The 17,624-nt window shown below is 41.8% G+C and overlaps 1 protein-coding gene across 9 annotated transcripts in view; it reads left to right on the top strand.

The window, feature by feature from the left end:
• The window catches only part of LOC139766023 (uncharacterized), a 423,019-nt gene extending 414,401 nt beyond the window's left edge, over positions 1–8,618 (top strand). For all 9 annotated transcript variants that reach the window (XM_071694136.1, XM_071694137.1, XM_071694132.1 and 6 more), the window contains 2 exons: positions 3,505–3,625; positions 6,727–8,618. In XM_071694136.1, the coding sequence (XP_071550237.1) occupies positions 3,505–3,625; positions 6,727–6,885 (280 nt within the window). In that variant the 3' untranslated portion in view covers positions 6,886–8,618. The remainder of the gene's footprint in view (positions 1–3,504; positions 3,626–6,726) is intronic.
• The last annotated feature ends 9,006 nt before the right edge of the window (positions 8,619–17,624 follow it).

Genomic DNA, 17,624 nt, shown 5'->3' with positions numbered 1-17,624 from the left:
GCACGTCAACCCCTGTATACCACATCGCTCCAATTCACTCTATTCCTTGCCCTCCTTTCACCCTCCTGCATATTCAGGCCCCGATCACACAAAATCCTTTTCACTCCATCTTTCCACCTCCAATTTGGTCTCCCTCTTCTCCTCGTTCCCTCCACCTCCGACACATATATCCTCTTGGTCAATCTTTCCTCACTCATTCTCTCCATGTGCCCAAACCATTTCAAAACACCCTCTTCTGCTCTCTCAACCACGCTCTTTTTATTTCCACACATCTCTCTTACCCTTACGTTACTTACTCGATCAAACCACCTCACACCACACATTGTCCTCAAACATCTCATTTCCAGCACATCCATCCTCCTGCGCACAACTCTATCCATAGCCCACGCCTCGCAACCATACAACATTGTTGGAACCACTATTCCTTCAAACATACCCATTTTTGCTTTCCGGGATAATGTTCTCGACTTCCACACATTTTTCAAGGCTCCCAAAATTTTCGCCCCCTCCCCCACCCTATGATCCACTTCCGCTTCCATGGTTCCATCCGCTGACAGATCCACTCCCAGATATCTAAAACACTTCACTTCCTCCAGTTTTTCTCCATTCAAACTCACCTCCCAATTGACTTGACCCTCAACCCTACTGTACCTAATAACCTTGCTCTTATTCACATTTACTCTTAACTTTCTTCTTCCACACACTTTACCAAACTCCGTCACCAGCTTCTGCAGTTTCTCACATGAATCCGCCACCAGCGCTGTATCATCAGCGAACAACAACTGACTCACTTCCCAAGCTCTCTCATCCCCAACAGACTTCATACTTGCCCCTCTTTCCAAGACTCTTGCATTTACCTCCCTAACAACCCCATCCATAAACAAATTAAACAACCATGGAGACATCACACACCCCTGCCGCAAACCTACATTCACTGAGAACCAATCACTTTCCTCTCTTCCTACACGTACACATGCCTTACATCCTCGATAAAAACTTTTCACTGCTTCTAACAACTTGCCTCCCACACCATATATTCTTAATACCTTCCACAGAGCATCTCTATCAACTCTATCATATGCCTTCTCCAGATCCATAAATGCTACATACAAATCCATTTGCTTTTCTAAGTATTTCTCGCATACATTCTTCAAAGCAAACACCTGATCCACACATCCTCTACCATTTCTGAAACCACACTGCTCTTCCCCAATCTGATGCTCTGTACATGCCTTCACCCTCTCAATCAATACTCTCCCATATAATTTACCAGGAATACTCAACAAACTTATACCTCTGTAATTTGAGCACTCACTCTTATCCCCTTTGCCTTTGTACAATGGCACTATGCACGCATTCCGCCAATCCTCAGGCACCTCAATGAGTCATACATACATTAAATAACCTTACCAACCAGTCAACAATACAGTCACCCCCTTTTTTAATAAATTCCACTGCAATACCATCCAAACCTGCTGCCTTGCCGGCTTTCATCTTCCGCAAAGCTTTTACTACCTCCTCTCTGTTTACCAAATCATTTTCCCTAACCCTCTCACTTTGCACACCACCTCGACCCAAACACCCTATATCTGCCACTCTGTCATCAGACACATTCAACAAACCTTCAAAATACTCATTCCATCTCCTTCTCACATCACCACTACTTGTTATCACCTCCCCATTTACGCCCTTCACTGAAGTTCCCATTTGCTCCCTTGTCTTACGCACCCTATTTACCTATATATATATATATATATATATATATATATATATATATATATATATATATATATATATATATATATATATATTTACCTATATATATATATATATATATATATATATATATATATATATATATATATATATATATTATATATATATATATACATATATATATACTAAATGATTTTGTTTTGCTTCTGTTGTAAATTGATAATACAAGAGAAGAGGATTCGAAAATCGTAACCCGTTACCCGTTACAACACTCGGACACACTACGTATACGTGGGTTGCATTAATCTTTTTTTTTTCTTCCCTAACATTGTTTTCAATATGTACAAACTTGGTTTGTAAAGGATATTTTCACCAAAGAATGTTATACTACGATAAATAATTAGATAAACTTAAGGGTAAAGAGAAATTTGTGAAAAAAAAAAAGTGTATAGAGTATCAGAAAAAATTTGTGTGAATTGTGTTTGTAATTTATTTTCGTGTATGTAAAAGTTATTTTCGGTAATATTTGATTATTGGATGTTCGTGGATCAAGTTAGTGTAAATGTTTTTCCTTCTTTTTCTTATAGGGTTAGTTATAAACTGGCTATCGGGCATTTACATGGAGTTGTGTTACGATTATAGCTCCTAAGTACTTTTGATAATTACATATCGTTTGTTATAACAGTGGTGATGGATGATGGTAATTGAGCCATGAGGGGAATAATGGGGGGGGGACATAAAGGGATATAATGGGTTTATCAAAAGGATGAAATGTTAAACGTACAAATTATGTCGTGTTCGAAGACTGTGATACAATGTAAGTATATGCGTTTCTAGCGTATGGTTCTTGGATATATTGTATTTATAACACTGTATGCAGATCGCTATTTTGAACCACTCTCATAACGATGGTACGACCTTGTGGGGATGATAACCTGGCTCGTGTACGACCCGAATTTGAACGTGACCCGGAAGTTAAGTTTGCTTTGGGTATTTCTGCCTGATATTATTAATTCAGGGTCACGAGAGGGCTTTCTGGGCTTGGGAAGAAAAAGTTAAAACCACAATTAGTCGGGAGGGCACCGAGAGAAGGGGGGGATCAGCGGTGGAGTTGGGGAGAATGGCGAGGAGGCAGCTGGCGTCAATAGTAAGGTTGGTTAGTCTGGACGTGAACAGATAGGAAGTTAGTTAAGACATACTTAGGGATAATGTCATTTTTGCCGGCTGGTTGGGAGAGAGGTTGGACATCTTCAGCAATGGTGTTACACAAGATTGTGAGGGTCAGCTAGAGGTCAGTAGAATTTTGATCGTAGCGAGTTTGTGATCCCGGAGAAACTAAAAGGAGGGAAAAAAATACTAATAATTCATTTAGCTGGACATTCAAAAGCCATGTAGAGAGATGATCTCATAAAGGAAGACCACTTGAGGGACATATGAGCAATTAATGTAATGTTTAGTATACTAATGCGTTTGAATTAAATTTAGGGCCATTTTAAACTAAATGTAGGGCCATTTTAAACTAAATGTAAGGCCATTTTAAACTAAATATAGGGCCATTTTAAATATAGGGCCATTTTGAAATAATTAAAGGGCCATTTCAAAGTAAATATAAGGCCACTTTAAAATAAAGTATAGGGCCTTTTTAAACTAAATATATTAATGGCCATTTTAAACTCAATACAGAGTCATTTCAGATCTCTATGTGTTGTTCGAAAAGCAATTCAACTCCTGTTTTAGAGGCACGTAGAGCGAGATAGAGGTGAGCTGAGTGTGTCCCGTCTCTTGCAGGCGTTCCGGTGACGGCATGGCTGTGGCTGCTGGGTACACGGGGGAAGTCATGTACCTCCTGCCCTACACCATCCTCGGACGCACTGACCTCGAGCCACGAGCAACGGAGATCCTGGTCCAGGTGAGCACGACCGACCTGCCTGACCCTTACTGGGCTAGGATGGTGAGGGCGACCTGCCTGACCCTTTACTGGGCTTGGATGGTGAGGGCGACCTGCCTGACCCTTACTGGGCTAGGATGGTGAGGGCGACCGACCTGACCCCTTACTGGGCTAGGATGGTGAGGGCGACCTGCCTGACCCTTACTGGGCTAGGATGGTGAGGGCGACCTGCATGACCCTTACTGGGCTAGGATGGTGAGAACTACCTCCCTTCCCTGCCTGGACGGTGAGGAAGACCTTCCTGCCGTATATGGCTGGTGAAGACGACCCCCTACCTTACATGGCCGGTGAGGACGACCTCCTGCCCTACATAACCAATGAGGACGACCTCCCTACCTTACATGGCCGGTGAGGACGACCTCCTGCCCTACATAACCAATGAGGACGACCTCCCTACCTTACATGGCCGGTGAGGACGACCTCCCTACCTTACATGGCCGGTGAGGACGACCTCCTGCCCTACATAACCAATGAGGACGACCTCCCTACCTTACATGGCTGGTGAGGACGACCTCCCTACCTTACATGGCCGGTGAGGACGACCTCCCTACCTTACATGGCCGGTGAGGACGACCTCCTGCCCTACATAACCAATGAGGACGACCTCCCTACCTTACATGGCCGGTGAGGACGACCTCCCTACCTTACATGGCCGGTGAGGACGACCTCCCTACCTTACATGGCCGGTGAAGACGACCTCCCTACCTTACATGGCCGGTGAGGACGACCTCCTGCCCTACATAGCCAATGAGGACGACCTCCCTACCTTACATGGCCGGTGAGGACGACCTCCTGCCCTACATAACCAGTGAGGACGACCTCCTGCCCTACATAACCAATGAGGACGACCTCCCTACCCTATATGGCCAGAGGACGACCTTCCTCCCCTTAAATGCCGGTGAGAATGTCGACCCTGCCCTTACACGTTCGTTTAATTCGCCCTCTCTACCCTTACGTGGTCGGTGAGAACGACCTTCCTGCCCTTCCGTGGTCGTTGAGAACGACCTTCCAGCCCTTACATGATCTGTGGGAACTACCTTGCTGCCCTTACATGGTCTGTGGGAACTACCTTGCTGCCCTTACATGGTCTGTGGGAACGACCTTCCTGACATGTTCGGAGAGCGACCTCCTTGCTCCTCAAGGGTCAGTGAAGGAGAGATAGAGAGGCAGGAGGGTTAGGTAGAGAGGCAGGAGGGTTAGGTAGAGAGGCAAGAGGGTTAGGTAGAGAGGCAGGAGGGTTAGGTAGTGAGGCAGGAGGGTTAGGTAGAGAGGCAGGAGGGTTAGGTAGAGAGGCAAGAGGGTTAGGTAGAGAGGCAGGAGGGTTAGGTAGAGAGGCAAGAGGGTTAGGTAGAGAGGCAGGAGGGTTAGGTAGGGATACTTACCGAAACAATGGGGAAAGGTAGAGACACTAGGGATAGGTAGTGAGGGAAGGGGTATAGTTAATAATGTAAGTGGGATAGGTAGCAAGACAAGAGGGATGGAGTTGTGAAGTGAAAGGATCATTTACACGAAGGTAAATAATGAAATATCTGTTTCCTTACTTCTCAGATATGTCCCTTCTGCCTCATTCCTCCTCTCCTTTCCTGTCCTCCTCTGTCTCTCTCTCTCTCTCTCTCTCTCTCTCTCTCTCTCTCTCTCTCTCTCTCTCTCTCTCTCTCTCTCTCTCTCTCATCGTCTTTCCTACCAAGTACTTTTTCTCCTCTCCACTTCCTATATTCTTTGCTTGTCTCCATTTTCTTCCCTACTCCCTGCTATCTTCCAGTCTTCCACATGCTTTTTTTCTCTCTCCATTTTTATCTTCTTTATCTCTTTCCTTTTCCGTGTCCTCTGGTTTACCTCTTCTTTACTCTTTGTCCTCCTTTTACTGCTTTCTCTTTTCCTTTGTCCTTGACTTCTTCTCTATCTTCCCGTCCTTCTTGTCTTTTTCCCTTTTCTTTCCTCGTATCTCTGCCATCCAGTTCTCTCCTCCCTTCATACCTCTACTTTCACCATCTTCTCTTCCCTCTTTTTCCCATCATTACTTTCTTACTTTCTTCTTATCACCATCTCCTCTTCCCTCTTTTTCCCATCATTACTTTCTTACTTTCTTCTTACTCTCCATCTACTTCACCTGTGTCTCCTTTCCCGTTTGTAACATATCTCCTTTCCTCCCCACTGTCTTTTCTGCTTCCCTTCCCTTTTCTCCCCTACCCTCTTTTTGTTACCCTTCACCTTGCCTATCATCTTCCACCATATCTTTTGTCTCATATTATCTTCTTCCTTTCTTACATATTTTCCCCCCTTTTTCTTTACCCTCTCTTATCCTATCCCATCTAATTCTCTATCCTCTCTACTCGGGCCTTTCTCTTCTACCTCCCTTTCTCTCCACTTAGAGTGGGGAAAGGAGGAAGAGGAGGGAGGGATGAAAGAGGGGAAGAGTAGAAATGATGGACAAGATCAAGGTTGTAGAGAGGAGGAAAACAAGAAGCCAAGCAAAAGAGAAGATTGAGAGAGTGAAAGGTGATGGGCGAGGATGGAAAGGAAAGGTTGGGGAGGACAGATGATATGTGAGAGTTGGAAGAGAACCTAACAATACTTATATTTGCAAACACTTGAGCCTCCTTAATCTTAATAAATGACTCAAATAATAAATGACTAGTATACACTCCCATGTTAAACTAAATCAAGAACTGGTCCCTCTTAAAATGTAAGTTAGTTACTAATTATAACTAAAAATTGTCATAACTACATTATATTCATCTCTCATTATCTCCCCATGAACATGGAAAACACCACCTACAATTACTAATCATAACTAATAATTGTCTGAACTACATTAGATTCATCTCTCAATATCCCTCCATGAACATGGAAAACATCACTTACAACTACTAATCATAACTAATAATCATCATAACTACATTAGATTCATCTCCCAATATCTCCCCATGAACATGGAAAACATCACTTACAACTACTGATCATAACTAAAAGGTCATAACTACATTAGATTCATTTCTCAATATCTACCCATGAACATGGAAAACATCACTTACAACTACTAACAGTAATATCTCTCTTAGGATGCCATGCTTTCATGTGTGAGTGAGTCGGTGGTATGGTTTGTGGTGAAAAGCTTCACTCGCAGGAAGGTAACGACCAACACTCGGCAACTCACACATCAGAAGATCAACATTGGCAAGCTCAACTTGCGCTCCTCTGACCTCAAAAAGTTGTCTTGATAAAAACTCCTTGTTATCAAGTTATCAAGTTTACTGTATGTGATGTTGAAGTGGGATGCCTGTTGTTTTGGTTGAATCACATTTCCAAACCCCAACCAGTGGTGCAGACTTTTTGTATCTCTTTAATGTTACCAAAGAAATGAGTTTGTCAATTCATTATTTGCATTAAAGTAAGAGAAGATTGTAGCTGTGACATAAAAATGCTGAATCATTATTTTGGAAAGTTAAAAAGAAAATTTAATAGCCTTTAAATTGACAGTGGAGGTTTGAAAATGTGGACAACAGTAACTGCCATGTGTATTTATTGTCAAACAGTAGTTCCCTAGCCATTTTACATTTATATACGTAAAAAGCAAGATGTAAGCAAAATACAAAGGGGCAAATATCTCTGTTTTGTATTTACTAATCGCCTGTTAACCTTTAGTCATACAGCATCACTGTCATGCTCTTTCGATTGACTGTGCCTTTTTCAGTAACAAATGTCTTGTTGTTTACATGCATTGTGCTCAGTATGAAAATGATATTTAATACATCATTTTGCATCAATTATAGATACATTACCATGGGAGTTGTGAAAGGTTAGTCCTGCTCATTTTGTAGTCTTTTGCCACACACAGCAAACTAGTTTAGTGGTTTACCACATACACTTTTTTAAACCTCTATCCTCCAGGGATTACTATTATCCAGATTTATGTCTAACTTGTCCCTTTATCATGGTTCCTCGCTAATTTTCCCCATTGTATATACTAAATATGTTAAGGCAAACTTTATTCTTTTCACGTACAGCAACTGTCAAACCAAATTGCAAAAATCTTCAAAAGTCAGTGTTGCTGTTTGGTGTTCAACACCTGAGGGTAAGGAGATGGCCAATAGCAAAATATTTATGATGATTTTTGTATGAGCCATACTCAGAATGTGAAAAATATCGTGCATCACACAGAGGAAGAAGTAATTATGATGGTTGTTAAAGACTACTACTTTACCATAATTACATTCAAGATGTAAAAAAATATGTACAGTATCTTCCTTTCTACAGTGTGTTTCCCCTAAACAGAGGAAGAAGAATGCTATCCGCATCTACTACAGTCTTAAAAGAATTAGGCTGTTTATACCTACCACATTACTATCTCGGCCTCTAACTCAATGTCGCATTCTAAGCCCTAAACAACCATTGCTATTGTGCAACTTGTCACAATCTTGGCCACATGTCAGCTATTAATAGCCTCAGTTTCAATACCTTTTAATAAATGAACCAGAGGAGACCTTTTTAATTCAAAAATAATTCACATATGTGACAATCACAACTGCTACTTCTTCAATATGTTGGCATTATAGTAACCATATTTGAAAAATTCTAACTTATAAAGACCCTCTAATAGTAGCATATACAGCAAAATCTTTGTACACCACACCACATGAAAATACAGTGTACAGTAGTGCACAGATCATTAGCTTGAGCGCATGACTACCTCTGTTGTAATGAAACTGATTCCATGTGAAAACATTTTGCTGTATATCTAAATCTGTAAAGCAAATAATGTTTCACACTAAATGTTATATTGTTTATCTTCCTTTAAAAAGTGAGATTTATGTAAGCAATAATACCATATAATCAATATTTGGCTAAAATGGAAAGGTTTTAAGATAACCTTATTTACTGTGTAGTTTGTAAATTGCAACTGGGATACCAGCAATTGTGTAATAAATTAATCTATATTGCATACTTAATCAAATTTGAAGTATTCCAATATTCTTGTCAATCTCAACACAATAAGGTATCCTGTGTAAAAATCTGAATTATGAATTGGTAATTAAGCAGTATTGCAACTGATGATAATTATTGTAATACTGTACAGTGATCATCTATCATAGTATAAGGTCCCTATCATTGCAACCAACTTTCTCAGTGCATATATTCAAACCATAGTTGAATACATAACAGGCTATCAGAACTAAATCTAGTGCTGTACTATCACGTGACATCCAGACATTTTTCCTGCAAGTGAAGTGTAATGATTATATATATATATATATATATATATTTTTTTGTACTTTGTATTTTCCCGTGTTAGCAAGGTAGTGTTAAGAACAGAGGACTAAGCCTTTGAGGGAATATCCTCACTTGGTCCCCTTCTCTATTCCTCTTTTGGAAAATCACAAAAAAGAAAAAAAAAAAACAGAGGGAAGGATTTCTAGTCCCCTGCTCCCTCCCCTTTTAGTTGCCTTCTACGACATGCAGGGAAAATGTGGGAAGCATTCTTTCTCCCCTATCCCTAGGGATAACGATTATATATATGTGTGTGTATATATATATATATATATATATATATATATATATATATATATATATATATATATATATATATATATATATATATATTATTTTTTTTTTATTATACTTTGTCGCTGTCTCCCGCGTTTGCGAGGTAGCGCAAGGAAACAGACGAAAGAAATGGCCCAACCCACCCCCATACACATGTATATACATACGTCCACACACGCAAATATACATACCTACACAGCTTTCCATGGTTTACCCCAGACGCTTCACATGCCTTGATTCAATCCACTGACAGCACGTCAACCCCGGTATACCACATCGCTCCAATTCACTCTATTCCTTGCCCTCCTTTCACCCTCCTGCATGTTCAGGCCACGATCACACAAAATCTTTTTCACTCCATCTTTCCACCTCCAATTTGGTCTCCCTCTTCTCCTCGTTCCCTCCACCTCCGACACATATATCCTCTTGGTCAATCTTTCCTCACTCATTCTCTCCATGTGCCCAAACCACTTCAAAACACCCTCTTCTGCTCTTCTCAACCACGCTCTTTTTATTTCCACACATCTCTCTTACCCTTACGTTACTCACTCGATCAAACCACCTCACACCACACATTGTCCTCAAACATCTCATTTCCAGCACATCCATCCTCCTGCGCACAACTCTATCCATAGCCCATGCCTCGCAACCATACAACATTGTTGGAACCACTATTCCTTCAAACATACCCATTTTTGCTTTCCGAGATAATGTTCTCGACTTCCACACATTCTTCAAGGCCCCCAGAATTTTCGCCCCCTCCCCCACCCTATGATCCACTTCCGCTTCCATGGTTCCATCCGCTGCCAGATCCACTCCCAGATATCTAAAACACTTCACTTCCTCCAGTTTTTCTCCATTCAAACTCACCTCCCAGTTGACTTGACCCTCAACCCTACTGTACCTAATAACCTTGCTCTTATTCACATTTACTCTTAACTTTCTTCTTCCACACACTTTACCAAACTCAGTCACCAGCTTCTGCAGTTTCTCACATGAATCAGCCACCAGCGCTGTATCATCAGCAAACAACAACTGACTCACTTCCCAAGCTCTCTCATCCCCAACAGACTTCATACTTGCCCCTCTTTCCAAAACTCTTGCATTTACCTCCCTAACAACCCCATCCATAAACAAATTAAACAACCATGGAGACATCACACACCCCTGCCGCAAACCTACATTCACTGAGAACCAATCACTTTCCTCTCTTCCTACACGTACACATGCCTTACATCCTCGATAAAAACTTTTCACTGCTTCTAACAACTTTCCTCCCACACCATATATTCTTAATACCTTCCACAGAGCATCTCTATCAACTCTATCATATGCCTTCTCCAGATCCATAAATGCTACATACAAATCCATTTGCTTTTCTAAGTATTTCTCACATACATTCTTCAAAGCAAACACCTGATCCACACATCCTCTACCACTTCTGAAACCACACTGCTCTTCCCCAATCTGATGCTCTGTACATGCCTTCACCCTCTCAATCAATACCCTCCCATATAATTTACCAGGAATACTCAACAAACTTATACCTCTGTAATTTGAGCACTCACTCTTATCCCCTTTGCCTTTGTACAATGGCACTATGCACGCATTCCGCCAATCCTCAGGCACCTCACCATGAGTCATACATACATTAAATAACCTTACCAACCAGTCAACAATACAGTCACCCCCTTTTTTAATAAATTCCACTGCAATACCATCCAAACCTGCTGCCTTGCCGGCTTTCATCTTCCGCAAAGCTTTCACTACCTCTTCTCTGTTTACCAAATCATTTTCCCTAACCCTCTCACTTTGCACACCACCTCGACCAAAACACCCTATATCTGCCACTCTATCATCAAACACATTCAACAAACCTTCAAAATACTCACTCCATCTCCTTCTCACATCACCACTACTTGTTATCACCTCCCCATTTGCGCCCTTCACTGAAGTTCCCATTTGCTCCCTTGTCTTACGCACTTTATTTACCTCCTTCCAGAACATCTTTTTATTCTCCCTAAAATTTAATGATACTCTCTCACCCCAACTCTCATTTGCCCTTTTTTTCACCTCTTGCACCTTTCTCTTGACCTCCTGTCTCTTTCTTTTATACATCTCCCACTCAATTGCATTTTTTCCCTGCAAAAATCGTCCAAATGCCTCTCTCTTCTCTTTCACTAATACTCTTACTTCTTCATCCCACCACTCACTACCCTTTCTAATCAACCCACCTCCCACTCTTCTCATGCCACAAGCATCTTTTGCGCAATCCATCACTGATTCCCTAAATACATCCCATTCCTCCCCCACTCCCCTTACTTCCATTGTTCTCACCTTTTTCCATTCTGTACTCAGTCTCTCCTGGTACTTCCTCACACAGGTCTCCTTCCCAAGCTCACTTACTCTCACCACCCTCTTCACCCCAACATTCACTCTTCTTTTCTGAAAACCCATACAAATCTTCACCTTAGCCTCCACAAGATAATGATCAGACAACCCTCCAGGTGCACCTCTCAGCTGTCTCCCGCGTCAGCGAGGTAGCGCAAGGAAACAGATGAAAGAATGGCCCAACCTGCCCACATACACATGTATATACATACACGTCCACACACACAAATATACATACCTATACATCTCAATGTACACATATATATACCCACACAGACATACATATATACACATGTACATAATTCTTACTGTCTGCCTTTATTTGTTCCCATCGCCACCTCGCCACACATGGATAAAACCCCCTCCCCCATCATGTGTGTGAGGTAGCGCTAGGAAAAGACACCAAAGGCCCCATTCGTTCACACTCAGTCTCTATCTGTCATGTAATAATGCACCGAAACCACAGCTCCCTTTCCACATCCAGGCCCCACACAACTTTCCATGGTTTACCCCAGACGCTTCACATGCCCTGGTTCAATCCATTGACAGCACGTCGACCCCGGTATACCACATCGATCCAATTCCCTCTATTCCTTGCCCACCTTTCACCCTCCTGCATGTTCAGGCCCCGATCACTCAAAATCTTTTTCACTCCATCTTTCCACCTCCAATTTGGACTCACACTTCTCCTCGTTCCCTCCACCTCCGACACATATATCCTCTTGGTCAATCTTTCCTCACTCATTCTCTCCATGTGCCTCAACCATTTCAAAACACCCTCTTCTGCTCTCTCAACCACGCTCTTTTTATTTCCACACATCTCTCTTACCCTTACATTACTTACTCAGTCAAACCACCTCACACCATATATTGTCCTCAAACATCTCATTTCCAGCACATCCACCCTCCTCCGCACAACTCTATCCATAGCCCATGCCTCGCAACCATACAACATTGTTGGAACCACTATTCCTTCAAACATACCCATTTTTGCTTTCCGAGATAATGTTCTTGACTTCCAAAAGTTCTTCAAGGCTCCCAGGATTTTCGCCCCCTCCCCCACCCTATGATTCACTTCCGCTTCCATGGTTCCATCCGCTGCCAGATCCACTCCCAGGTATCTAAAACACTTTACTCCCTCCAGTTTTTCTCCATTCAAACTTACCTCCCAATTGACTTGACCCTCAACCCTACTGTCCCTAATAACCTTGCTCTTATTCACGTTTACTCTTACCTTTCTTCATTCACACACCTTACCAAACTCAGTCACCAGTTTCAGCAGTTTCTCACATGAATCAGCCACCAGCGCTGTATCATCAGCGAAAAACAACTAACTCACTTCCCAAGCTCTCTCATCCCCAACAGACTGCATACTTGCCCCTCTTTCCAAAACTCTTGCATTTACCTCCCTAACAACCCCATCCATAAACAAATTAAACAACCATGGAGACATCACACACCCCTGCCGCAAACCTACATTCACTGAGAACCAATCACTTTCCTCTCTTCCTACTCGAACACATGCCTTACATCCTCGATAAAAACTTTTCACTGCTTCTAACAACTTGCCTCCCACATCATATATTCTTAGTACCTTCCACAGAGCATCTCTGTCAACTCTATCATATGCCCTCTCCAGATCCATAAATGCTACATACAAATCCATTTGCTTTTCTAAGTATTTCTCACATACATTCTTCAAAGCAAACACCTGATCCACACATCCTCTACCACTTCTGAAACCACACTGCTCTTCCCCAATCTGATGCTCTGTACATGCCTTCACCCTCTCAATCAATACCCTCCCATATAATTTAACAGGAATACTCAACAAACTTATACCTCTGTAATTTGAGCACTCACTCTTCTCCCCTTTGCCTTTGTACAATGGCACTATGCAAGCATTCTGCCAATCCTCAGGCACCTCACCATGAATCATACATACATTAAATAACCTTACCAACCAGTCAACAATACAGTCACCCCCTTTTTTAATAAATTCCACTGCAATACCATCCAAACCTGCTGCCTTCCCGGCTTTCATCTTCCGCAAAGCTTTTACTACCTCTTCTCTGTTTACCAAATCATTCTCCCTAACCCTATCACTTTGCACACCACCTTGACCAAAACACCCTATATCTGCCACTCTATCATCAAACACATTCAACAAACCTTCAAAATACTCACTCCATCTCACATCACCACTACTTGTTATCACCTCCCCATTAGCCCCCTTCACTGAAGTTCCCATTTGCTCCCTTGTCTTACGCACTTTATTTACCTCCTTCCAGAACATCTTTTTATTCTCCCTAAAATTTAATGATACTCTCTCACCCCAACTCTCATTTGCCCTCTTTTTCACCTCTTGCACCTTTCTCTTGACCTCCTGCCTCTTTCTTTATACATCTCCCAGTCATTTGCATTTTTTCCCTGCAAAAATCATCCAAATGCCTCTCTCTTCTCTTTCACTAATAATCTTACTTCTTCATCCCACCACTCACTACCTTTTCTAATCAACCCACCTCCCACGCTTCTCATGCCACAAGCATCTTTTGTGCAAGCCATCACTGCTTCCCTAAATACATCCCATTCTTCCCCCACTCCTCTTACATCCTTTGTTCTCACCTTTTTCCATTCTGTACTCAGTCTCTCCTGGTACTTCCTCACACAAGTTTCCTTCCCAAGCTCACTTACTCTCACCACCCTCTTCACCCCAACATTCACTCTTCTTTTCTGAAAACCCATACAAATCTTCACCTTTGCCTCCACAAGATGATGATCAGACATCCCTCCAGTTGCACCTCTCAGCACATTAACATCCAAAAGTCTCTCTTTCGCGTGCCTCTCAATTAACACGTAATCCAATAACGCTCTCTGGCCATCTCTCCTACTTACATACGTATACATATGAATATCTCGCTTTTTAAACCAGGTATTTCCAATCACCAGTCCTTTTTCAGCTACCTCGCAAACGCGGGAGACAGCGACAAAGTATAAAAAAAAAAAAAAAAAAAAAAAAAAAATCTTTGTACAAGCTCTTCACCATTTCCATTTACAACACTGAACACCCCATGTATACCAATTATTCCCTCAACTGCCACATTACTCACCTTTGCATTCAAATCACCCATCACTATAACCTGGTCTTGTGCATCAAAACCACTAACACACTCATTCAGCTGCTCCCAAAACACTTAACTCTCATGATCTTTCTTCTCATGCCCAGGTGCATATGCACCAATAATCACCCATCTCTCTCCATCAACTTTCAGTTTTACCCATATTAATCTAGAATTTCCTTTGTTACGTTCTATCACATACTCCCACAACTCCTGTTTCAGGAGTAGTGCTACTCCTTCCCTTGCTCTTGTCCTCTCACTAACCCCTGACTTTACTCCCAAGGCATTCCCAAACTACTCTTCCCCTTTACCCTTGAGCTTCATTTCACTCAGAGCCAAAACATCCAGGTTCCTTTCCTGAAACATACTACCTATCTCTCCTTTTTTCACATCTTGGTTACATCCACACACATTTAGACACCCCAATCTGAGCCTTTGAGGAGGATGAGCACTCCCCGCGTGACTCCTTCTTCTGTTTCCCATTTTAGAAAGTTAAAATATATATATATATATATATATATATATATATATATATATATATATATATATATATATATATATATATATATATATAGTAGCATTTATGGATCTGGAGAAGGCATATGATAGAGTTGATGGAGATGCTCTGTGGAAGGTATTAAGAATATATGGTGTGGGAGGCAAGTTGTTAGAAGCAGTGAAAAGTTTTTATCGAGGATGTAAGGCATGTGTACGTGTAGGAAGAGAGGAAAGTGATTGGTTCTCAGTGAATGTAGGTTTGCGGCAGGGGTGTGTGATGTCTCCATGGTTGTTTAATTTGTTTATGGATGGGGTTGTTAGGGAGGTGAATGCAAGACTTTTGGAAAGAGGGGCAAGTATGAAGTCTGTTGGGGATGAGAGAGCTTGGGAAGTGAGTCAGTTGTTGTTTGCTGATGATACAGCGCTGGTGGCTGATTCATGTGAGAAACTGCAGAAGCTGGTGACTGAGTTTGGTAAAGTGTGTGAAAGGAGAAAGTTAAGAGTAAATGTGAATAAGAGCAAGATTATTAGGTACAGTAGGGTTGAGGGTCAAGTCAATTGGGAGGTTAGTTTGAATGTGGAAAAACTGGAGGAAGTAAAGTGTTTTAGATATCTGTGAGTGGATCTGGCAGCGGATGGAACCATGGAAGCGGAAGTGGATCATAGGGTGGGGGAGGGGGCGAAAATTCTGGGAGCCTTGAAGAATGTGTGGAAGTCGAGAACATTGTCTCAGAAAGCAAAAATGGGTATGTTTGAAGGAATAGTGGTTCCAACAATGTTGTATGGTTGCGAGGCTTGGGCTATGGATAGAGTTGTGCGCAGGAGGATGGATGTGCTGGAAATGAGATGTTTAAGGACAATGTGTGGTGTGAGGTGGTTTGATCGAGTAAGTAACGTAAGGGTAAGAGAGATGTGTGGAAATAAAAAGAGCGTGGTTGAGAGAGCAGAAGAGGGTGTTTTGAAATGGTTCGGGCACATGGAGAGAATGAGTGAGGAAAGATTGACCAAGAGAATATATGTGTCGGAGGTGGAGGGAACAAGGAGAAGAGGGAGACCAAATTGGAGGTGGAAAGATGGAGTGAAAAAGATTTTGTGTGATCGGGGCCTGAACATGCAGGAGGGTGAAACGAGGGCAAGGAATGGAGTGAATTGGAGCGATGTGGTATGCCGGGGTTGACGTGCTGTCAGTGGATTGAATCAGGGCGTGTGGGGCGACTGGGGTAAACCATGGAAAGCTGTGTAGGTATGTATATTTGCGTGTGTGGACGTATGTATATACATGTGTATGGGGGTGGGTTGGGCCATTTCTTTCGTCTGTTTTCTTGCGCTACCTCGCAAACACGGGAGACAGCGACAAAGCAAAAAAAAAAAAAAAAAAAAAAAAAAAATATATATATATATATATATATATATATATATATATATATATATATATATATATATAATATATATATATATATATATATATATATATATATATATATATATATATATATAAGTTTGTTGAGTATTCCTGGTAAATTATATGGGAGGGTATTGATTGAGAGGGTGAAGGCATGTACAGAGCATCAGATTGGGGAAGAGCAGTGTGGTTTCAGAAGTGGTAGAGGATGTGTGGATCAGGTGTTTGCTTTGAAGAATGTTTGTGAGAAATACTTACAAAAGCAAATGGATTTGTATGTAGCATTTATGGATCTGGAGAAGGCATATGATAGAGTTGATAGAGATGCTCTGTGGAAGGTATTAAGAATATATGGTGTGGGAGGCAAGTTGTTAGAAGCAGTGAAAAGTTTTTATCGAGGATGTAAGGCATGTGTACGTGTAGGAAGAGAGGAAAGTGATTGGTTCTCAGTGAATGTAGGTTTGCGGCAGGGGTGTGTGATGTCTCCATGGTTGTTTAATTTGTTTATGGATGGGGTTGTTAGGGAGGTGAATGCAAGACTTTTGGAAAGAGGGGCAAGTATGAAGTCTGTTGGGGATGAGAGAGCTTGGGAAGTGAGTCAGTTGTTGTTTGCTGATGATACAGCGCTGGTGGCTGATTCATGTGAGAAACTGCAGAAGCTGGTGACTGAGTTTGGTAAAGTGTGTGAAAGAAGAAAGTTAAGAGTAAATGTGAATAAGAGCAAGATTATTAGGTACAGTAGGGTTGAGGGTCAAGTCAATTGGGAGGTTAGTTTGAATGTGGAAAAACTGGAGGAAGTAAAGTGTTTTAGATATCTGTGAGTGGATCTGGCAGCGGATGGAACCATGGAAGCGGAAGTGAATCATAGGGTGGGGGAGGGGGCGAAAATTCTGGGAGCCTTGAAGAATGTGTGGAAGTCGAGAACATTATCTCGGAAAGCAAAAATGGGTATGTTTGAAGGAATAGTGGTTCCAACAATGTTGTATGGTTGCGAGGCGTGGGCTAT

The sequence above is a fragment of the Panulirus ornatus genome, chromosome 56, assembly GCF_036320965.1.
Source record: "Panulirus ornatus isolate Po-2019 chromosome 56, ASM3632096v1, whole genome shotgun sequence".
NCBI lineage: Eukaryota > Metazoa > Arthropoda > Malacostraca > Decapoda > Palinuridae > Panulirus > Panulirus ornatus.
This window is presented reverse-complemented; position numbering and strand designations above follow the sequence as displayed.